We start from the raw sequence: 23,953 nt of genomic DNA on the forward strand, positions 1-23,953 counted from the left end.
GGTTACCCAAAACATTTGCTTTCTCTATAAGATGGGTATAAACAGTGGGATGAGGATAGTAAATAAGTCTTACAGCTAAGGCTATAGACTTGTGATTCTTCTGCCCTGTGATTTAATTCATGGAGAAATACCAAATTTCAACCAGGAGCCTGTCTCTGATTTGATTTGGGTGTTTTAAGACGCACACAAATAGAACAAACTCATCTGAATTGGTGAGGATAGGGAAAAGAGGCAGGATGTCTGTTTTGTCAGGAAATAGTGTGCTGATTGATAGGTGATTTTCTAGAAAGTGTTTCTCTGGCAGTCAGTGGAACCTTTTCTAGGGCACTTATTTGCTATGTGATCTTGGGCAGGTTATTCACTCTGAGCCTCAGTGTTTTCATCTGTAAAATGGAGATTGTGTCTACTTTACAGGATCACTGCCAGATTAAGTATGATGTGTGTAGAATGTCTGAAATGGCTCGAGTGTTTGTTGCCTGACAAAGGGGGAAAAACAGAGACCTCGTCACCTAAGTATGCTATTAAAGGAGTTGCTTTAAGCAATGATAAAGTACTAATGTTATCTAAATAAAACATTTGTTGGACTAAAAATCATCCAATTTGTATTGATGCTAATAGTCAGATTATAACCGCAAATGAAAAAAGATTAACTTAACTTGCATGTTTAAAAATATGACATCTGTAATTTTAACAACTACAGAATGAATAATTTTGTTTTTAGATACCATGTTTGTTTCTCTTCCTGTTGGTCCCAAGCAGTAGTTCTAAAAGGATTAACCAGTTTATTTAAAAACTATACCTTACATAAAATAGTCATATTAATAATTGACAGTTGACTCAGCAGAATTCAAAATATGAAAATTTATTTTGCATAGGAAACAATAATCTCTGGTAAACATCATTACTGCATATAATAAAACAATGCCTTCAATTAAAGGGGGAAAGTGAGTTTTAAACATTAGGGTTAATTTAGAAGAAAATACAGTATATAATAATCTCAACATCAAGTTTAGGGTAAAAATACTATAATGTGAAAAAAAATCCGTAAGAACTGGACAGAACCTACCTAACAACACCCTTTACCGTGTGTGTTTTCAATAGACAAAACATATTTTGTACCAAATTCCAACAGTGGTAATTCTATAGTTGTGGCCCTTTAAAAAAATGGCATCATTGTACTTGAATCAGAAAGCTTACTGGGATTTCCTCATCGAAAGTAGAGATTGCAGCTGATCGTAGTACCTTTTGTTAGTAATTACTTAAGGCACAGTGCAAAGTTGAAGGACTGTTTTGGTACAAACTCAAGCCAGTTACATGTATGCTTGCCTTGGTATCCTTGCTAGAGCACATGCAGGTGTAATACTGTATTATATACAACAAGGCCACCCTGTTGCATCTATGTTACAATTAAACATCAGTCCCAGAAAGTGAACCCTAGTCATTTATTATAGGTGCCCACCTCTGACTTGGAACAAAATGCCACTCCATTCATGTTCATTTTTGTCATGGAGAGGATTTATTTCCTAAAAAGATTCTGAAAGCCAACAAATCGATGTCGTTCTTCATAGAGAACTTAAGAGTAAGGGTCAAAATGGCCTCAAAATGGGCTTCTTGGATGACTTCCAACAGTCACTGCCTTCTCAACACTGCAGATGTCTGAGCAGTACCATAACCTAATGAAGTGAGGAAGGAGGAGGAAAATTGGTATTTTTAAACAAGTATTTCAGTGGCTCTTTCAAGTCTAAAAAAGCCTTTGGCTTCAAAGATTATAAACTGATTTACTAAATTTTAAAAGACCTTAATTTAGCAAAGAGCTTCTTTTTCCTTTGGTTCCGTTGCTCAGAATCCCCTGTGTGAAGGAATAATGTATCCATCATTCAGCCTTTATAGCGGTCTTCCGGTAGCGAAGTACTGTCACTGTTACCCATATATTTAAAGCCAGCATGATCACAAAACGTAGAAGAACTGAAATTTTAAAAAAGTATATTAAAAACCGTCTTTACAATACAGAGCAAAACCACCTCCTGCTCAAAGCATAAGCCTAAATAAAGCTTCACCCCCAACCTCCGAAGTGAACAATTTTGGTTCCAGGTATTTCCGGGGAAATGATCTTCCTATCATAATGACAATTTTCGGCCCCTTGGCCCAACTTCATAAATAATAATTTATCATCTTAAGTGCTCAATTGATAGTAATGTGGCTCTGGCTAAGAAGGGTTATAAATTTTTTTTTTTTGGGGGAGACAGTCTTGCCCTGTCACCCAGGCTGGGATTCAGTGGCCTGTCTTGGCTCACTGAACCTCCACCTTCTGGGTTCAAATGATTCTCCCGCCTCAGCCCCCCAGGCACCTGGGATGACAGGCGCCCACCAACACGCCTGGCTATTTTTTGTATTTTTAGTAGAGACAGGGTTTCACCATGTTGGCCAGGCTGGTCTCAAAACTCCTGACCTCAAGTAATCTGCCCACCTTGGCCTCCCAAAGTGCTGGGATTACAGGCGTGAGCCACTGTGCCCAGCCTAAGAAGGGTTATAACTTTTAAAAATGCCTTTACTCATCTGAAGTCCTGAGGGTGCTGCTGTCTCAGAACATTCCATGTTAAGCAAGGGTGGTTTAACATATTCTGTTAAGATCATCCTGAAAAACTGGCCCACACGACAAGGCATATTTTATATTCAAGTAACCATGAAAATGTGTCTCTTTGTGGAAAAATAAATAAATATATATAAAATATATATATAACTTTAACAGTGACTTAACTACTACTTTAAGGTACAGATACACTCCTGATAAATAGGTTTAATGAGATTTAAGATATCTTTGTGTTTGAAAAACACATGTAAGATTTTAGCTGAACTGTTTTTAAAAAGTTATTCCCAGGCCGGGTGCGGTGGCACACGCCTGTAATCCCAGCACTTTGGGAGGCTGAGGTGGGCGGATCACCTGAGGTCAGGAGTTTGAGACCAGCCTGGCCAACATGGTGAAACCCCATCTCTACTAAAAATACAAAAATTAGTTGGGCATAGTAGCGCATGCCTGTAATCCCAGCTACTCTGGAGGCTGAGGCAGGAGAATTGCTTGAACCCAGGAGGCAGAGGTTGCAGTGAGCTGAGATCACGCCACTGCACTCCAGCCTGGGCGACAGAGTGAGAATCCATCTCAAAACAAAACGACAACAAAAAAGTTACTCCCGGATATACTGATCACTTTCAAGAACAGCTGTCATAGATAAGAAATAAATCACAATTAGAACAATCTTGATCTTTTAATTTCTAATGTATAGGTTTTGTTGTTTACTTGTGGTTTGACTTTCCTTTCCATGCTGAGAATTCAAGTCCTGTGGAAAGACCCAAGCCTGTCTTCCTTCCCATTTTGCACTTGATCAAAGTTTATGCTTCGACCAGAACAATTTTAGTCCTACCATCAGAGCTGACAAAAAGTATTCGAGCAAAGGTATAACCTCCAGGAAGAGATTAACAAACATATCTCTGTTCTGAAGCACTATTTCTCAAATAATAATTAGCTCATTTAAAAGGTCTACATGCTGGGGACATTTTCTGATCTTCACAGGTGACACCATCTGTTCTAATCATTTTCCAAAGATGTATAATATATGCTTGATTTGGGAGTTGAAAACAGCCTAAGGAATTACTAAATTCTTTTGTGGTTAACCATAGTTTTCCTCCTCCGTGACAGCTTTTTCTTTTAAAGAAACAGAACAAAAACATAGCCCATTGGTGACACCACTTCCCTGCTTCAAAGCCTCCAGAGCCTTCCTACTGTTTGTAGGCAGTTCTTGTAGGCCCTGGATACTTGGGCCACTGCCAGCCTCGCGTCCTTCCTCTCCTGAAACTCACCCGCTTGTCACTTTCCCCCTGCTCTTCGCACTCTAGCCCTTTGTCCTTCGCTCATGACCTTCACAGTGCTGCTCCTTGTTAAGAGTCTGGCCTCTGCCCACATCCTTTCCTCTGGCTAAACCTCTATTCATCCTTATGATCGCTCTTCTTCAAATTAATCTGCCCAACTCCTGCAAACTAGGCCAGGTTCTCCTTAGATGCTCATCCTGCCCTACTCTTCCAAACCATGTCCCATTAGAATTCAATAGGGAATTGTGTGATTACCTCACGTCCAATTCCACTGCTTAAGTGGAAGTTCCATGGAGATAGGAATCTATCGTCTTGTGCATATTCTATCCCCTGTACTATAAGAAGGAGAGGCTTAATAATAAAAAGGGTGACCAATAAGACTAGGAATACATTGTTGCCGTCTTCTAAATGTGTAATCCAATAGAGCCAAGTCCATCCATTAAACCCTAAGACAGTTTACAAATAAAGGAGACACAAATAGCACAAAACTCAAAAAGGAAGTGAAGATATTTTGCTTACTTGTAAAATCATTGGTGGTCATTAAGGTTGTGATTATTCTTGCTGTAAAAGAAAACTTGCAGCAATAAGTAACTTGCCTCTCAGACATTTTGGGGCTTAGCTAATAATGTCTTTCCCTTTTAATATCCCAATATATATTAACCATTATTTTTAAATTATTTTTATTCTTTTTTAAACAACATATATTAACTATTCTTGATAGAGTTTGGTAGTACAGAAAACCAAATAGTGCTGTATTTCATAATTACATAAAAACTAGCCATGCCGGATCACCTGAGGTCAGGAGTTCGAGACCAGCCTGGCCAACATGGCAAAACCCTGTCTCTACTGAAAATACAAAAATTAGCCAGGTGTAGTGGTGGGTGCCGGTAATCCCAGCTACTCAGGAGGCTGAGGCAGGATAATCGCTTGAACCTGGGAGGCAAAGTTGCAGTGAGCTGAGATTGCACCAATTCACTCCAGCCTGGGTGATAGAGCCAGACTCTGTCTCAAAAAAACAAAAAACAAAAAACAAAAAAAACCAGCCATGCACCCTACCCCAATGGCCCAGTGGTTTTGAAGCTGCTTGTGAGGGAAGGTACCTAGAAGGTACTCGAGCACTGCCTGTGGAAAGCCAGAGAGACTGAGCTCCCTTCCACTGTCTCTGTGCTAACCTGCAATCCCCGACCCTCCAAAAGCAACTCTCATTTACAAATTGAGCATCTGGGTAGTTTTATTTACAGAAAGGCTCCCACTAATTAAAAACAATGTTTTGGCCAGGCACGGTGGCTCTCGCCTGTAATCCCAGCACTTCCGGAGGCTGAGGCGGGTGGATCATGAGGTCAGAAGTTCGAGACCAGCCTGACCAACATGGTGAAACCCCGTCTCTACTAAAAATACAAAAATTAGCTGGGTGTGGTGGCGGGCGCCTGTAATAATCCCAGCTACTTGGGAGGCTGAGGCAGGAGAATCGCTTGAAACCGGAAGGCTGAGGTTGCAGTGAGCCGAGATCGTGCCACTACACTCCAGCCTAAGCAAAAGAGCAAAACTCTGTCTCAAAAAATAAACAACCAGTAAATGTTTTCGAATCCCTGATTTCTATCCTTGCATTTTATAGATAAACAGACTGAGGCCCAGAAAAGGGGAAGATTTTTCCAAGGGTCTAATTAGAACTATTTTGTTTAGTTTATTTGTGTGCCATAGCCCTTTACTTAGTAAACATTTAGGAAATTGGAGTAACAGTTTAAACCAACACACGAGAGCAGGGAGCGGCATGACTTGGGAGTTAGAGAAGATCACTGCCTGCAGCTCAAGGCATGCCTTTCCTAGCCCAAAACCAGCCTGTCAAAACTTCTCTCTGCTAACACATTCTGCATTTAGCACATACTGACATAGTAGTTTTTTGGTTTATCTTCCAACTAAACTGCAAGCCCCTGAAGGGCAGAGGCCAAATCCTATAAAATCTTTTGTTGACACATTTGATAAACCAAGGCTTTACACACAGACACCACATAAATAGTTGATTAAATCATCATTTAAATAAAAGAATTCAATCATATAAGTAGACAGAAGACTTCAGTTAGGAAGGCGGCCAACAAAGGACTCTCAAACAAACTTTTTAAAAGGCTGTTAATAACCACACATCTGACAAGGGTTAATGACCAGAATATGTAAGAAACTCAAATGACCCAATTAAAAAATGGGCAAACGATCTGAACAGACATTTCTCCAAAGAAAACATACAGGGCCAGGTGCAGTGGCTCACACCTGTAATCCCAATACTTTGGGAGGCTGAGGTGAGATGAACACTTGAGCCCAGTAGTTTGAGACCAGCCTTGGCAACACAGCGGGACTCCTCTCTACAAAAAATTGGCTGGACGCGGTGGCTCACGCCTGTAATCCTAGCACTTTGGGAGGCCAAGGCGGGTGGATCACTTGAGGTCAGGAGTTCAAAACCAGCCCGGCCAACATGGTGAAAACCCGTCTCTACTAAAAATACAAAAATTAGCCAGGCATGGGGGTGTGTGCCTGTAATCCCAGCTATTCAGGAAGCTGAGGCAGGAGAATCGCTTAAACCTTGGAGGCAGAGGTTGCAGTGAGCCGAGATTGCACCACTGCACTCCAGCCTGGGCGACAGAGCGAGACTCTGTCTCAAAATAATAATACTACTAATAATTAAAAATTAGCCAGGTGTGGTGGTGTGTGCCCGTACTCCCAGCTACTTGGAAACCTGCAGTGAGCGAAGATCACATCACTGCACTCCAGCCTGTGAGAGATAGCGAGACCCTGTCAAAGGAAAAAAGAAAGAAAGTCTTGATTTTAAGACATAATTAAGACAAGTAACTTGTTGAATATAAAGACCAGCAACCATGGATGGAGACATTAGCCCTTTAAGATGCAGAAGAACCGTGATGAAGTCTACTTAAAATATCTAAAACTAGTAAATCCAACTAATGTGATAGCTCTGAATTATAAAAATGTTTCTACCTACATATACCATATATGTATTTTAGGTAGTTTTTGTAAGAATCCAAATGAACAGTGAAAATTCTAAAGTTGAGACCAAACAATGTGGCTGCCGAAAATCTCCATCACTACACATCTTATTCACTCTCAAAAGCCACTGTATGATTTTCATCTTTTAAAACCTGTTATATTCAAATTCTTAAGATAAATTAGTACATTCGATATAATCAACCTCTTTGTCCTTTCAAAGAAGACAGAACTAATTAATATCAGGCCAGATTTTTGGAGAAAAATAGGCTTTCACTTTTTTTTTTTCTTGGCAACTTAGATCTTACAGAAAATGGAGTGCAGTTTGCATTAAATCATCTTTGTAAACATGGATACACTTAGGAGGTTCTAGCTGAGTAGCCATTTGTAAAGTAGTAAAGCACCAGGGACCACGTTACTTCAACACCAACTTAACACCCTACTAGGTAGACACTTGGTGCTACCAAAGGCCTCCCCACCATCTGAGTCCGGTTCTTACTTGCACAGGTATAGGAAGAGAGGCTCCAAGTCAGCGCACTCACAGTTCCTGAGTCTCTCGTCTTCCACAGACACTGGAGCTGTGCAAACTTACTGGCTGCGCTGATGAAAGTACATAGATTCTGTTTGCAGATAAAATGTGAGAAAGTCACGAGTCGATTTGTTTACAAAAGCAAAAGAGGCCGGATGCGGTGGCTCACACCTGTAATTCCAGCACTTTGGGAGGCCGAGGCGGGTGGATCACGAGGTCAGGAGATCGAGACCATCCTGGCTAACACAGTGAAACACCGTCTCAACTAAAAATACAAAAAATTAGCTGGGCGTGGTGGTGGGCGCCTGTAGTCCCAGCTACTCGGGAGGCTGAGGCAGGAGAATGGCGTGAACCCGGGAGGCGAAGCTTGCAGTGAGCCGAGATCGTGCCACTGCACTCCAGCCTGGGCGACAGAGTGAGACTCCCGTCTCAAAAAAAAAAGCAAAAGAGCACCAGATACTCAAAGCATTTTTGAAGCCAAATTTTCAGGTCAAAATAATAACGGAATTGTACAAAGTTGAAACCTAAGTTTAGTGACAAATAATGCAATAGTGAGACGTTTATTTATTTATTTATGACAGTCTCACTCTGTCGCCCAGGCTGGAGTGTCAAAATAATAACGGATTTGTACAAAGCTGAAACCTAAGTTTGGTGAAAAAGAATGCAATAGTGAGACATTTGTTTATTTATTTATTTAGTTAGTTAGTTAGTTAAGACAGAATCTCACTCTGTTGCCCAGGCTGGAGTACAGTGGCACAATCTTGGCTCACTGCAACCTCCACCTCCCAGGTTCAAGCAATTCTCCTGTCTCAGCCTCTCAAGTAGCTGGGAGTACAGGCACGTGCCACCATACCTGGCTAATGTTTTTATTTTTAGTAGAGACGGGGTTTCGCCATGTTGGCCAGGCTGGTCTCAAATTCCTGACCTCAGGTGATCTGCCTGCCTCAGCCTCCCAAAATGTTGGGATTACAGGTGTGAGCCACCGCGCCCAGACTAAGACATTTATTTATAACTCACAGATTCCACCGTGCAGTGGGTAACTAATGGCCAGAGCTAGTTTGAAATTGAGAATGAGAAAGAATCAATGCTCGGCCACAGAGGTTCATCTATCTACACCTCCAATAAGAAGTAAGTACTGAGGGGCCAGGCGCGGTGGCTCAGGCCTGTAATCCCAGCACTTTGGGAGGCCGATGCGGACGAATCATAAGGTCAGGAGTTTGAGACCAGCCTGGCCAACATGGTGAAACCCCGTCTCTACTAAAAATACAAAAAAGTTAGCTGGGTGTAGTGGCGGGCGCCTGTAATCCCAGCTACTAGGAAGGCTGAGGCAGGAGAATCGCTTGAACTTGGGAGGCGGAAGTTGCAGTGAGCTGAGATCACATCACTGCACTCCAGCCCTGGCAACAGAGTGCAACTCCGTCTCAAAAAAAAAAAAAAAAAAAAAGTACTGAGATATTGTGTTTTAGAGCTTGGGGAAAACTATGCTGTTCTGAACTGACAAACATAAACTCTAGCAGCAAGCCGCGGCGCCTCAGCCCTGAATTTCTGGCTATTCTGATAGTCTGTGTGGTGGTGCGCTCAGGCCTCTGCTATACAGTGAGGTAAGAGATCCTCACAAATCAGCCTGCTGCTCTGCACAGCATCCTCGACGCTGACAACCACCAGCCCTGCCAGCATCAGTCTCTTCAGCAGCTGAAACTCCAGTCTCTGGGTTGAGTGTAGACCGAAGGGAGACAAGGTGACACCCAGGAGACCAGTTAGGCTAGTGCAGTCACCTGGGTTTGTACGACAGCAGTAGAAACAGACGAGGTGAGAAGTGTTCAGGTTCCGGATATATTTCAAAGGCAAAGCCAATAGGATTTGCTGAGGGAGTGGTAATGGGATGTGACAAAAAGAGAAATCTGGCTGGGCACAGTGGCTCACGCTGTAATCCCACTACTTTGGGAGGTCGAGGCGGGCAGATCACGAGGTCAAGAGATCGAGACCATCCTGGTGAACATGGTGAAACCCCATCTCTACTAAAAATACAAAAATTAGCTGGGCATGGTGGCACGCGCCTGTAGTCCCAGCTACTTGGGAGGCTGAGGCCAGAGAATCACTTGAACCCGGGAGGTGGAGGTTGCAGTGAGCCAAGATCGTGCTACTGCATTCCAACCTGGCGACAGAGCAAGACTCTGTCTCAAAAAAAAAAAAGGAAATCCAGGGTGATTCCAGTGTCCAGTGTTTCTGGCCTTTGCAGTGGAAGAACGGAGTTGCCATTAATTGAGACACATTGAGATGAAGGTGGGAGAGGGGCAGGGTGGAAGATCAGAAACCCAGTTCTGGACACGCGAGGTTGGAGAGGCTCAGTCGTCAGGCAAGGGTAGCCAGTGGTTGGCTGTGCGGTGTGTGCTGGAGCCCTGGGAACACTGAAGTCAGGGAGCTGAGGAGGAACCAGCAAGGACACAGAAAGGATCAAGGGGAAGGATCACTGGGGAGCAAGGCTTCCTGGAAGCCCGGTGGGCAAAGTGATTCAAGAAGGAGTCCTGATCAATGGTGTCAAAAGCTACCAAGATATGAATGAAGAAGAGGAATGAGAACTGGCCACAGGCTCTGGCGCGAATGAAAGCCGCTGGCCTTGACAAGAGCAGCTTGTTTACCTTCTGTCTCCCCCAGAGAAGGAAAGCTCATGGGGAACACTGTCTGTTTCCTGCTGGGTCCCCAGGACCTGTGACAGTGCTGGCACCTGGCCGGCAATCAACAAATCCTTGCTGAGGGAATAAATCCTTAATAATAATGCAGTTTGGCAAACGTGATGATAAAGGTGCACCCAGGATGACTTGGGAGGAGAGAAGGGGTCACTTGGACAAGGAAGAATTATGGAGAAGGGAGGCCAGGTGCAGTGGCTCAAGCCTGTAATCCCAGCACTTCGGGAGGCCAAGGCAGGAGGATCACTTGAGGCCAGGAGTTCGAGACCAGCCTGACCAACATGGTGAAACCCCATCTCTACAAAAAATACAAAAATTAGCCAGGAGTGGTGGCATGTGCCTGTGGTCCCGGCTACTCAGGAGGCTCAGGCACAAGAATCATTTGAACCCAGAAGGCAGAGGTTGCAGTGAGCCGAGATAACACCACTGCACTCTAGCCTGAACAACAGGGTCAGACTCTGTCTCAAAAGAAAAAAAAAGGAATTATGGAGAAGGGAACCACTGGGAGTGCTCTTGGGCAGAGGAGTTGACCAAGAACCTGTGGTCAGGCCTGTGGCAGGACTAAAGTCACCCTGAGAGCTGGGTGCAGATGCTCGGAGGATGGCTGACCCCAGGCAGGGAGACCTGTGAGGAGAGGGGCTCTTATGCAATCAGGAGACCTGGACAGAGCAGAGGAGGGAGGACTGCAGGGGAGGGCTCACACCAGAGAACCAGCCAGAACACAGGATCGGTGGGGTGGCGAGGAGTTGGTGCAGGATGCAAAGAGCTGGGGAAGCTGGCTTTGTTCACACACATCAGGGTCCAGACCACATTATAATACACTTGTGTTAAACACAAGCTTGCCTGCTAGATATTCTACCAGATTCATCTTTCAGGAGCAAAGCCATCTTTACAGTCCTGAAGTAGTGTTGGTTTGGGCCTAACCAAGCCCTAGAATGTCTTATCACATCAACTCAATTGGAGACTATGAAGTTTTTCTGTAAAACAGAGTCTAATCTAGGAACAGGATTGGAAAGAAGGGATGCTTAGCTGTTATGGAGATCTTTTTTTTTTGAGACATAGTCTTGCTCTGTCGCCCAGGCTGAAGTGCAGTGGCTGGATCTCAGCTCACTGCAACCTCTGCCTCCTGGGTTCACGCCATTCTCCTGCCTCAGCCTCCCGAGTAGCTGGGACTACAGGCGCCCGCCACCACACCCAGCTAATTTTTTAAAATATATTTTTAGTAGAGACGGGGTTTCACCATGTTAGCCAGGAGGGTCTCGATCCCCTGACCTTGTGATCCACCTGCCTTGGCCTCCCAGAGTGCTGGGATTACAGGCGTGAGCCACCGCGCCCTGCCTTGCAGATCATTTTTAAGTACTTTAATCATTTTCTTATGAATAAACCATGAGTATATGAATTAGCAATTTAACCACGAATACACAGTTTAGGACTTTTGGGGGAACGATCTTGGGTACCTGCATTTGAAAGCCAAAAAATGGAACATTCTACAATTGAGGTTTTCCACTGATTCAAGCAGCACCTGCTCCTCTCTAGGATTCTGGGGTTTTGCTACCATGTGTGAGCTCTGAAGGCCCTGCTCATTCTCCTGCACTGGGGCTGCGTGACCCTCAGATCTGGGCCACCTTTTGCCCCAGACCCTGGTACCTCAGAGCAGGTGCGTGAGGAACACTCATTGAGTCAGTAAAGGAGGGCTATGGGCAGACACAGCACAGAGCCTGGTGTTCAGCCCTCACATGATAAAGAGAGAATCAAAATTTTATTTCACGAAATGTTATATCATCAATGTATGGTTAGAATAGACGACTACTGCTAAGGGCACAGAAGAAACACCTAAAAGCTGTTGTTGCCCTTGACCCCTGAACTTGATTCTTTTGTTTTGTTTTTGAAACGGAGTCTCGCTCTGTTGCCCAGGCTGGAGTGCAATGGCTTGATCTTGGCTCACTGCAACCTCCACCTCCCGGGTTCAAGCGATTCTCCTGCCTCAGCCTCCCGACTAGCTGGGATTACAGGCATGCGCCACCACACCCAGATAATTTTTGTATTTTTAGTAGAGACGGGGTTTCGCCATTTTGACCAGGCTGGTCTCGAACTGCTGACCTCAGATGATCCACACGCCTCGGCCTCCCAAAGCTCTGGGATAACAGGCATGAGCCACCACATCCCGCCATTCTTGACAAGCCTATATCTCAACACTGCTAGAAGGATGTTTCCTCGGGGTGAAGGCTCACAGCTGCTGTATGGGGGCTAATCACCCCCGAACTAGAACCACCCCAACTCATCAGTAGTAAGAGCTACTGAGAAAATAGAGATGGCTCATTTACAGGGTTGTGAGATTTGGCAAATAAAAATACAGGACATCTAGATAAATTTAAATTTCAGAACAACAACAAATAGTGTTTTAGTACAAGTATGTCCCATGCAATATTTTGTTTGTTTTTTGAGATGCAGTCTCGCTCTGTCACCCAGGCTGGAGTGCAGTGGCGTGATCTTGGCTCACTGCAAGCTCCGCCTCCGGGGTGGAAGCGATTCTCCTGACTCAGTCTCCCAAGTAGCTGGGATTACAGGTGCCCGCCACCATGCCTGGCTAATTTTTGTATTTTCTTTTAGTAGAGAACGGGGTTTCGCCTGTTGGCCAGGCTGGCCTCCAACTCCTGACCTCAGGTCATCCGCCTGCCTCGGCCTCCCAAGGTGCTGAGATTACAGGCGTGAGCCACCCCACCTGGCCCCATGCAGTGTTTTGGACATACATGTACTGAAAAAGTGTTCCTTGTTAATATGGCAACCCTACTTATTTGCTCTCCAAAGTCACAGGGTTGAAATGTAACAGAAATATTCAACAGAGAATCTAGTCTACTTTCCAGACAAGATGTTGGGGGAAAGGGGAAAGAAATTCGTGGGTCTGGGTGTGGCAGGCAGTGCCCTGTGACCACCAGTTAGTTCTCCTCCTTCTTTTCTCGTTGGGTAGAAACATTCACTTCCGTCACCTTGGAGAGGTCTGTGGTCAAACACATCCCAAACCACCCTCAGAAGCCCTTGGAAATTTTCGGCCCTGAGCCAAGTATGAAAAAAAGGCAGCCCTTCTCCAGGACAAGGCCAACATGCCATTATAAACCTAAGAAGAAGCTAGTTAACTGATGCTCAATTCTTCATTCTAAAACTGCTAGTGGCCAGGTGCCATGGCTCACACCTGTAATCCCAGCACTTTGGGAAGCCGAGGCGTATGGATCACTTGAGGTCAGGAGTTCGAGACCAGCCTGGCCAACACGGCGAAACTCTGTCCCTACTAAAAATACAAAAATTAGCTGGGTGTGGTGGCACATGCCTGTAATCCCAGCTACTCGAGAGGTTGAGGCAGGAGAATCCCTTGAACCCAGGAGGTGGAGGTTGTGGTGAGCCGAGATTGCGCCATTATACCCCAGCCTGGGCAACAAGAGTGAAACTCCATCTCAAAAAAAAAAAAAAAAAAAAATATATATATATATATATATATATGTATATAATATCTATCAAGTTCTCTCCAAGGTAGCTTATTCCTCCTACTTTCTTTTCAAGTACAATACTTACCATGGCCAGGTCTATGATCCACTTCTGCAGGGCAAGGACGAACCAAGAAGACACCAATCTTACCAAGTGCTAAGGGACACAACAGTGGGTCACCCACATCCGCACCACCCTCCCGTCTCACATATACAAACCAAGACCACAGACAGCGGCACGCGGAAGCCAGGTGGGTGGGACAAGAGGACACGCTACCAGAACCTGCCGGATTTGGAAGGGACGAAAAGGGTCGCAAGTGAACACCTGCTCGGAGTTCAAAAGAACGAAAGCAGGTTACAGAACAGAAATACAAAGACATCCATGCTCATGGACTGCTCCCTAGGATTGGGAACATTCCTAGTGGTTTTCACCGCCCACTGAATTCTGGACCATGCAGACATCTCCGATTTATGGTCAAAAGCTAAGCACTTAAAGGAGAAGTCCAACATTATAAAGCAGGAATGTTCTGCAAAATTGCTGTGATGTGAACTTCTGTTTACTGACTTCCACCTTTCCCACTAACTCCACTGTAAAAATGATACAGCTGGGGCGGGCAATGCCGGGAGTCAGGCATGTGCACCGAGCTTGGTGACGCCACAGGAATAGAGAGGCCAGCTAGGGAGCTGAACGAGCACCCAGGAGACAGAGGCCAGGGCTGGAAGGGGACAGCCAAGAGTCTCTGGAGTGCCCTTGGGCAAGTCACTTTCCATCTTTCCACCTTGATTTGCTTATCTATAAAATGCCTACAAGCACGTAGCACCGACTCAAGAGACTGCTGTTATTATAATTTCAAACATTAATTAAATGAAGATATTGAAACAGACAATGCCCTGTGCTAAAAGTCAGTGGAACTAAAATACCCACAGCCTGATCAACACCAGAAGGTAGCTCGAAGCTGGCTGGATAGAATCCTGTTTTTAAAACACTAACTCAGTTTTTAAATCTAATTTTTGTGACTCCTCCCCCAACCAATTCTGTTCTATCCTACCTCATTCTGTGTATTCTGAATATACATTTTATAAAATTCGACCAATAGTAGGAACTCCTGAGATCCTACAGATGATTTATTTGTAGGGTTGCCAGATTTCACAAATAAAAGTGCAGGACACCCAGTTAAATTTGAATTTCAGGTCGAAAACAAGTAACTTTTCCCAAGTAGCTGGGATGACAGGTATGAGACACCATGTGTGGCTCATGTTTTCTCGTCTTTTTTTTGGAGCGCTAGGGAATCCCACTATGTTGCCCAGGCTAGTCTCAAACTCCTGGCCTCAAATGATCCTCCACTTCGACCACCCAACACACTGGGATTACAGGCACGAGCCACTGCACCTGGCCAGTAATTTTCAGTAGAAGTATATCCCAAGCAATATTTAAAAGTATTCATTAGGCCGGGCGCGGTGGCTCACACCTGTAATCCCAGCACTTTGGGAGGCCCAGGCAGGCGGATCATGAGGTCAGGAGATCGAGACCATCCTGGCTATCACGGTGAAACCCCGTCTCTACTAAAAATACAAAAAATTAGCCGGGCGTGGTGGTGGGCGCCGGTAGTCCCAGCTACTCGGGAGGCTGAGGCAGGAGAATGGCGTGAACCCAGGAGGCAGAGCTTGCAGTGAGCGGAGATCACACCACTGCACTCCAGCTTGGGCGACAGAGCGAGACTCTGTCTCAAAAATAAAATAAAATAAAAATAAAAATAAAAGTATTCATTAATATGGCAACCCTATTCTTTTGCTCTCCGTAACTCACAACCAATGGGAGATTATAAGCATCTTGCTGATACTACAGACTCGCCATCAGCATCCAGCTATGTGGTATCTCCCAGTGCCACCAGCACCCAAATTTTCTAATCTGCAGCCTCACCATCTGCACAAAGCTGTTGCATTTTATTTCAAAAGTAAATTATATAACTCTTTTCATCTTCAAAGTGCTGTTTACCAAAACCTTTAACCAGCTGGGACTGACCGTGAAGTGTTGAGGTGCAGTACAGCTGTGCAATCCCTCTTTCTGCAGAGAGAAACTGAGGCAGCAGAGCTTACCACTCGGGGAAACAGCAGAGGGTCAGGACTCAGCCAGAACCCAGCTCCCTCCCTAGACACAGGCTGCAGAGCCTCGCTTCTAGTAAAACCACCACAATGGCCCTGTCATTTACTCTGCTTGACTGTGTTTCTGGTACTTCTAGCTCTTACAACAACTCTAAAACAGAGGCATTATGATCCCATGTCACGGATGGGGGATGCGCAGTTTACACCGTATGCTGAAGCCACCCCTGTGGTGGCAGGGACCTGTCCTGTCTGGCTCCAGGCCAGCTGCTTCCCACCACTCCACACCCACATTCTCATGGCCTGCGCTTAGGTCACTCGGGCCACAGGCCTGGCTCTGCCCTCCTTCCTCCACTCTGAAGAGCGCATGGGAAGAAACAGCTCAGGCTATTTCACAGATGTGGCAGGACAGACTGACAGCTAGTGCCATTCAAAACACTTTCTTGGGCCAGAAGGGGCGGCTCACGCCTGTAATCCCAGCACTTTGGAAAGCCAAGGTGGAAAGATCGCTTGAGTCCGGGAGTTCAAGACTAGTCTGGGTAACATACCAGGACCCAATCTCTAAAAAAAATTTTTTTTAATTAGCTGGGCATAGTAGCATGCACCTGTAGCTCCAGCTACTCAGGAGGCTGAGGCAGGAGGATTCCTTGGCCCCAGAAGTTCGAGGCTGCAGTGAGCTATAATCCAGCCACTGCACTCCAGCCTGGGCGACATAGTGAGACCCTGTCTCTTAAAAAAAAGGTTAAAACATCTTACAGCTTGGTCAACATAATGAGACCCCGTCTCTACAAAAAATTTAAAAATTAACTGGGTGTGGTGGCATGCTTCAATAGTCCCAGCTACTCGGGAGGCTGAGGCGGGAGGATCACTTGCTCAAGGCAATCAAGCTTGACCGAGGAGGTCAAGGCTGCAGTGAGCTTTGATCCCACCACTGCAACCCAGCCTGGGCCACAGAGCGAGACCATCTCAAAAAAACACCAAAAACGAAACCAAAAAAAAAACACTCTCCTGGCTTTTTAAGGAGTGTGACGTTCAACTAGTGAGTCTTTACAAAGAGAACTGAAATGAAGCCTCACTCTCATTCACAGGAAGTGCCACTGAGCGGGGCACATCTGTGAGCTGACCAGACTCCCACTGCAAGCCTCCGGGCCAACAACTGCCGCTCAGACCTCAAGGTTCAGCCTCTAAGCTAACATCTTGAGAGGCGCCGGATACTCTCATTATTATTGCTTCCAATCCTCGGAGGACATTATCAGGGCAGGAAGAAATGTCTCAGATGAACTAATGCAGTTGGACGATGCTGCTCTTAGCAGGGGTGGACTCTACCGATCTGCCTTCCACTCCGCCTGCTGGCACCGCCCAGGGCATGCTGGTCTCGGAGGAGCAGCAGGGGCTGTACTGAGGACATCTCTGGTGTACGTGGACACATTTACATTTGGGATTTCTTTTTTTTTTAGTTTAACCAAAAAATACACATCTGGTAAAGAAGCCTGCTTCACAATGCATACTATTCGCAAATAACACCCCCGTTCCCACTTCTGGCTCAGATTCAGAAAGGATACACAGCGATGTAAGGAGTGGCCTGCTTCACGTTCCCGCTAAAATGAAAGATACAGAGCAGAAGGATGACATCTGAAAGAGAAAGGCTCAGAGTGAGGGAGGAAGGGGAGACCCGTGGCAGCCCGCTGGACAGGGAAGGGGCTGTTACCTTGCGCGATGAGGATGGGGTACTCCAGGTAGGTCAGCGGCGGATACCCATAGTAACACTGGTACCGGAGAAACACCAGGAATCTGGAGAGAGAAGGGCACATGTCCACACGGCTGCCCCAAAACGCAGCTGTCGGGGCCGGCAGGCACCCAGAACACTGAGGTCAGTTTGCCGAATCCTTGCAGTGAGGGTGTGGACACACCAGTGTCAAAGAGGAAGGTTTGGAACAAAATAGATGGAATTCAGTTGAATCATCTGTACAATTTTTGGAGCATCCAGAACTTACTGGGCACCGGGCCACAGTGCAATACCCACGATCTCTATAGAGTGCCTTGAGATGGTCGCTTACAAAGGATTTTTACAGAAGGCAAATCCCTGAGCAAGAATATGAGACTGGGCCTTCTGGGCCCACGCTTGCTGGCCTGCCTGCACCGTTGGGCTCTCACTGACCCCGGCAGCTGCCCCTCAGCTGCTGCACACATCTGCCCTCCACTCTGAGAAGCTGCAGAGGCGCAAGGATCCGAGAAGCCGCAGCCATCCCTGGACGGGGGGTCTGTGGCCATGTTTTAGGAGTTAGAACAGCACCTGGATGGTCCAGTTGCCTTCCAGAAGAGCTGCCCGGTTGAGAGGGCAGTGGGGGAAAAGCGTGAGGAACCACCCTCGATTTCGCTAAGAAGATTCCGGCTGTGAGGATGATGCGAAGACCCCGGGGTCCCACCTTCTCAAAAGAAAAGGCAGGGCTTCCTGCCTCCCCCTCACACCCAGCCATCTCCCTTCAGGACCGGAATCCCTGTGGTCTCCTGGGGCTACCTGTGTGTCCCATCGCCCAGCTTTGTGGCTCCTCCCTCTCACCTGTGTGTTCGGACCACTCAGGTCAGGAAGAAAGGGGAGCCAGAACCATGGGACTCCAATGCACAGGAGGGGCCCCCCAGGGTCTCCAATCTCCTAAGCTGGGAAAGAATCCTGGAAAAGCCCGATTCACAAACAGGCTGTGCCTCCCTGGCCTGTTTCTGACAGTGCACAACTTAGCTGGGGGCGGAGTCGGAGGAGGGCACAGTGTCGCCCTGAGCACGAGGGCCTCCCCCATGCCTGGTCCCCGAGTGGAGGCCCCCACCATGCCCAGCAGGGTCCCCACCCCCAGCTGCCTGCAGGCCCTCCGGGTGCTTTGCAGCTGGGCCACCTCCCAGCTTCAGAGACAAGAGGTGCCTCTGCACAGCCCTGCCCTGCCGCAGGGACTCTCCTTCTGCCAGCCTCCTGAGCAGCCCCCTCTGTTCCCCTGTGAGATTGAGCCTGGGGGGCTGAGAGAGGGGGAGGCTGCACCCCAGCCCCTCTGTGGGGCCACAGCCAGCCACTGAGTGCTGAAGAACAAAAGCTATGGGGGTCTTCACCATTGAAATAACTGTGTGCTGACCCCTGGGACGCAGCCACAGTCCGCAGGCCAGGCCTGAGAACCTGGGAATGTCAGAGCCCGTTCTCACCTCCAGGGGTCATCCATGCTGGCTTCCACATCTTACAGACCACTTGGGGAAACGGAGGCCCATAGACACCAAGAACATACAAGATGAAGAGCCTGATTTCCCGAGGCTGATCTGGATGCAGCCGTTGCTGCCCCTGCAGGTTTTGTCATCTACTCCCTGCTTTCCCTGGGATTCAAACTCCCCCCGTCCCTGCAGCCTGGGGAGGTAGGGTGGGGACAGTGACTTTCCTTTAGTTTTTAATGTTTCTTTTTTTTGAGATGGAGTCTTGCTCTGTCGCCCAGGCTGGAGTGCAGTGGCGCGATCTCAGTCACTGCAACCTCCACCTCCAGGGTTCCAGCAGTTCTCCTGCTCAGCCTCCCGAGTAGCTGAGACTACAGGTGTGTGCCACTACACCTGGCTAATTTTTTTTTTTTTTTTTTTTTGAGGCGGAGTCTTGCTCTGTCGCCCAGGCTGGAGTGCAGTGGCACAATCTCGGCTCACTGCAAGCTCTGCCTCCCGGGTTCACGCCATTCTCCTGCCTCAGCCTCCCGAGTAGCTGGGACTACAGGCGCTCACCACCGCGCCCGGCTAATTTTTTGTATTTTTAGTAGAGACGGGGTTTCACCATGTTAGCCAGGATGGTCTTGATCTCCTGACCTCATGATCCACCCGCCTGGGCCTCCCAAAGTGCTGGGATTACAGGCGTGAGCCACCGCGCCCGGCCTACACCTGGCTAATTTTTGTGATTTTAGTGGAGACGAGGTTTCACCATGTTGGCAAGGCTGGTCTTGAACTCCTGACCTCAGGTGATCTGCCCGCCTCGGCCTCCCAAAGTGCTGGGATTACAGGCATGAGCCACCATGCCTGGCCCTTTAAAGTTTCTTTTAATAAGTAATCGCTACAGTGCTTATCATAATAAAATCATGCCAGCCGGGCATCTGACACAGCCCCATTTGTTTCCATTCCCATCTGCTCCATGCAACCATTGGAGTTTTCTCCCTCAACACCTGTAGAGGGTTAAACAAAACATACCCGCACCCAGGCTGGGGGACAAGTGACCTGGAGCAAGTGGTGGGCTCCAAAGGCATCCTACCCAGAGGCCGAGGCTCTACAGCCTAAGGGTCCACCGGGGGAGGGCCGCAGTCCATGGAAGGCTGCAGGCGGGGCAGGTTGGATGAATCTTGTGTTCCAGGAGGCTCCTGGCTGCAGAGAGCAGGGAGGCAGAGCCCAGCAGAGCCCTAGGAGAAACAGCAAGGTTGGGAACTTGGGAGGGGGAAGGCTCCAGCTACAAGGAATGCCCCTGGGTGGCAGAGGAAGGTCCCTGGGCAGAGGCTCCTACCCTTCACACCAAGCCACACTAAAAAGGCTTTTCTGGCATAATTAAGACACACTTCATGCTCCAGTTGACTCAATGCTCTCAAAACCAGGCTCTTAGTTTGCTCAAATGGAGACCCAAAGAGGGCCCGTGCCCTCCAGGCAGCTGACTGCGACAGCCCTGGGGTTCCTTCTGCTCTAACTCTGGCTGCTGCCTGAACTGGTCAGGGGCCCGGGGCCCAGCTGGCAAGCATGGCAAGCCCCAGGCGGGCCTCCCAGGCAAGGCCGGGAAGGGCATAAGGGAGCATAAGGGAGGCAGGCAGGGAGACAGGAGGGCCAGGGGGATGGGCCCTGACACAGCCAAGCCCATTTACAGAAGTCTATGTGCCTGGCCCTGGCCCTGGCTTGGAGGCTGCAGAGCTGGTGCACCAGCCCTGACAGAGCCCCCTTTACCTGCACGTGATCAACTGTAAGACCCTTAGACAGGCCAGCAGGGATGGCAGCAAGCCGCTGCCCCACCCAACCGTTGAGCTCCCATGCCCAGGAAGACCCTTCCACTGCCTGAGGTCTAGCTTTCACTAAGGTGAGCTGGGAGAGGTGACAGCTGGCAGATCTAATATGAGTCCTCACCTGCGTATCTCTGAGGGTTTGCGTTTTTCAAGCAATGGTGCAAAGGTGGTGGAAATGCAGGCCTCGGGGCTGGTGGCAGGAGGGAATCTACAGACTCTACAGACAGCCTGGCTTCTTTTCCTTCATGGGTCCGGCTTCAGCTTCCCCAGCTCACGGACCTAGCAAGGGGCCACGGCCAAATCCCACTCCTGGCTTTCATGCCCTTTGTCCCCTCTCCCACCTGAACGGTCACTGCAGCCACTTACAGCCTGTGTCTTTTGCCACAACCTCATCGCTCCAGCCTCTCTGCTGCCAGCCTGGTGGTGGCACCAGCCTGAAACGCATGCTGCCCACCTCCCTGCCATCCAGCCTGGGACCTCCCCTCCCCACCCCGCAGGGCAGAGTCACTCACAAGCCTAGAAGAGGTCACAGTCCCTCCCACCGCAAGCCTTTCCCAAAAATTTCCCCTCAAAGCCCCCCATTGGATGACTGTGCCCAGGGCCGGGCTCCATAGGGCCGGCGCGGGGTCCAAAGCCTGAGTGGGACCCCTCACCCTCCCACACCTGAGGTCTCCTCTTTCTGCCCCGCACCCCTTGGCTTCTTCCCATCCTGTATCCCGCACCCCCCACCCCGCCCACCAGGAAGGCTTGTGTGGAGGACCAGCCTTCAGACCCCACTGGGTGATGGCGGGGAGCAAAGTGGAGGGCCTGGCTTGGCCAGCGGGAAGGGGCGAGACCACCAGGTTGAGGTATGTGTTTTCCTATTGTCGGGGCTCAAAAATGATACCCCAAAAGTTTGGTGCTCTGGCATGATGAATACTTTGAATAGGAAAACCCTAGAAGCTGCCTCAGAATCAAGGACTTAATGACCTCTCCGTCACCCCTTCCCAACTGCAGAGACTCTCCAACTTCCTTACAGATGACTAAGGAAACTTCTTTCTACAAGAATGCAATTGTCTTAAGACCCTCTCCCAAGGAATCTCATTAAATAACCAGGAAAGATTCCCCACCAACCACCGGGAGAAGAGAAGAGATTCAGCCATTCTTAGTTCAACCCCTTATTTCACAGGTGAGGAAACCGAGGCCCGAGAACGAGGTTGACGGTGCGTGGTGAGTTTAGGGACAATGAATATGACAATGAATATGACAGCCTCGAGGTGCAAATGGCCTTGATCAGGGCCAGCAGGTTTTGTCACTAGCGCACCAAGGGCTGCCTCCGCTGGGTCTGTTTTCTCATCTGTCAAATGGGCGTGCGCAGTCAATTCGTGCCACGCGGGGCTTGGTGAGAAACAATGTACGCGGGTGGTGGGTGGCCGTGGGAAGAGCACCCCGAGCCCCTAGGCTCCCTAGTTCACCCTCGGCCGCTGCCAGCTGCGACGCCGGCGCGCAAGGATCATCCCCGCCCTACTTAGAGCCGAGGCTCTCCCGGGCTCCCAGCGGGCAGCAGCTGCGAGGGGGAAGGAGGCAGCCCCGGCCGCCCCGGGCCTTACCCTGCCAGCTCCAGAAGTAAACTCGGAAGGCTGAGGCCCCGCGCGCTGCGCGCCGCTAGCACGGCGGAGATCTGCGGCAGCTTCAGCGCGGCGCACACGCCCAGCGTGCTCCAGTTACACAGCCCCAGCAGCGCCGCCTCCATAGCGCCACGGGCGCGGGCACCTGGGCGGCCGCAGCGAGAAGGGACCGCTCAGCCTCGGCGGCGCAGCTCCGCCGAAGCCTTCCGCCTTCCCGGGATCCGCCCGGGACCGCCCGGCCAGGGCCCGCCCCTCCGCGCACCGCCAGGCCTCGGGCCCGCCTCGCTCCGCCCCTCCACTGGACGCACCCCGCCCTCTGGCCCGCCTCGCCCCTCCCGCCCGGGCTCGCCCCGCCCCCTAGCCAGCCTTGTCTCGCCCCGCCCACGGGCCCGCCTCCCTCCGCCCGCCCGGGCTCGCTCAGTCCTCGAACCGGCCTCATCTCGCCCCGCCCCCAGATTCGCCCCTCCCGGTCGGCCTCACCTAGCCCAATCCCCTGGCCATCCTCGCTCCGCCCCGCCCCCTCCTCTCCGCCCCCCCCACTTCTGGCCAACCTCGCCTCGCCCTGCCCCTCCTAGCCCCGCCCCCGGGTGACAGTCCCACCCTGGCCTGCGGGCTCCGCTAGCTGCTGCTTCGCGTTTCCGCGTTCTTGCGACCTGATAGTTTAGCCGCCTCCGGGAGCCGCCCTGGAGGTCCGGTTTTTCCACGGGTTGGGTGGACCGAGAGGCAAATGGCCCAGGAGGATGGGCCATTCTGCCGGAATTTTTCCTCCCTACAAGTGTTTTAGTTTCTCTCACTAAGCACTTCAGGAGTTAAAGCCTCCTGCTTAAGGGCTGAGTGCACCCTCCCGATTTACAGGTGGGGAACCAGGCTGGAGAGACTGTCTGGGACCAGAGCCCCGGGGTCGCCTCATTCGTGCCCTTTCAGAGCACGCGGCCTGTCTCCAGTCTGGAACTGAAGGCTTCCCTCCTAGCGGCGTGGGCCCTGAGGGGCCACCGGAAGCCTTGAACTTGAGCACTTCACAGTGAAACTGTTTCTTAAGGATTTCTCCTGATAAAGTAACTTGGACGTGGCCGTCTAAGCCACAAACTGAGGGAAAGGGAAGGACGCATTTTCCAACCTCTGGAAATCGCCTGTGTATTAGGGCCAGGTTATGAAGCAGGCAAAAAAGCACCAAAATGCAATGCCAGAATCCACGATGCCTGGTTTTGTGCCATAAACCTTAGCCGGGAAGTGTGAGGGACGGGAGCTGCGTCACCTTCGGAGTTCGGAGTTCTGGCCGAGGCTCTTTCTCTCCAGCCTCACCAGCCCATCACCTCCGCCTATGGAAAAACAAAACAAAACAAAACAAAACAGGTGCTGAGTCCTGCCTCCCAGGTCTAAATGAGAACAGGATGTTCAGAAGGGAATCCTTAAAGGAAATTGGGCTTGGGCCTGCCCTGGCTAGATCCATACTGATCATTATTGCCCCCGCGAAGCGGGAAGATTGCTTGAGGCCAGGAGTTCAAGACCAGCCTGAGCAACATAGGGAAACCCCCGCCTCTACTAAAAATACAAAAATTAGCCCAGCGTGGTGGCGCGTGCCTGGGGTCCTAGCTACTCGGGAGGCTGAGACAGGAGGATGGCTTGAACCCAGGAGGCAGAGGTTGCAGTGAGTCGAGATCGGCCACTTCACTCTAGCCTGGGAGACAGAGCCAGCGGACCCTGTCTC

At 49.2% G+C, this 23,953-nt stretch overlaps 1 protein-coding gene across 10 annotated transcripts; it reads right to left on the reverse strand.

Moving 5' to 3' along the window:
- Positions 1-846: 846 nt before the first annotated feature.
- On the reverse strand, positions 847-22,532 carry SLC66A3 (solute carrier family 66 member 3). Of its 10 annotated transcripts, none has more exons than XR_008499840.2 (8): positions 22,228-22,506; positions 17,359-17,441; positions 17,213-17,282; positions 13,639-13,696; positions 7,355-7,475; positions 4,384-4,425; positions 1,798-1,965; positions 847-1,673 (listed from the first exon to the last, which is right to left on the reverse strand). XR_008499840.2 is itself a non-coding variant. In XM_063648967.1 (8 exons), exons 2-8 carry the CDS (start codon positions 19,901-19,903, stop codon positions 1,874-1,876), a joined length of 522 nt encoding a protein of 173 aa, XP_063505037.1. In that variant the 5' UTR covers positions 19,904-20,053; positions 20,760-22,502; the 3' UTR covers positions 847-1,873. The 10 variants fall into 10 exon arrangements, 6 of the variants coding, with proteins under 6 accessions (XP_063505037.1, XP_054330362.1, XP_063505038.1 ...); XM_063648967.1 differs by adding an exon at positions 19,848-20,053 and having other exon boundaries at positions 847-1,965; positions 20,760-22,502; XR_010123146.1 differs by lacking the exon at positions 847-1,673 and adding an exon at positions 6,575-6,648 and having other exon boundaries at positions 1,884-1,965; positions 22,228-22,509.
- Positions 22,533-23,953: the final 1,421 nt, after the last annotated feature.

The sequence above is a fragment of the Pongo pygmaeus genome, chromosome 12, assembly GCF_028885625.2.
Source record: "Pongo pygmaeus isolate AG05252 chromosome 12, NHGRI_mPonPyg2-v2.0_pri, whole genome shotgun sequence".
Classification (NCBI taxonomy): Eukaryota; Metazoa; Chordata; class Mammalia; order Primates; family Hominidae; genus Pongo; species Pongo pygmaeus.

What these genes read in the sequence shown, in the direction of transcription:
- SLC66A3 (XM_054474387.2), bottom strand. Translation starts at nt 22,370, where the DNA reads ATGGAGGCGGCGCTGCTGGGGCTGTGTAACTGGAGCACGCTGGGCGTG. An exon ending in GCCACTCCTTACATCGCTGT is followed by an intron (nt 13,697 to 17,212) that starts GTATCCTTTCTG and finishes GCACTTGGTAAG; the next exon opens with ATTGGTGTCTTCTTGGTTCG. An exon ending in GACCACCAATGATTTTACAA is followed by an intron (nt 1,966 to 4,383) that starts GTAAGCAAAATA and finishes TTAAAATTTCAG; the next exon opens with TTCTTCTACGTTTTGTGATC.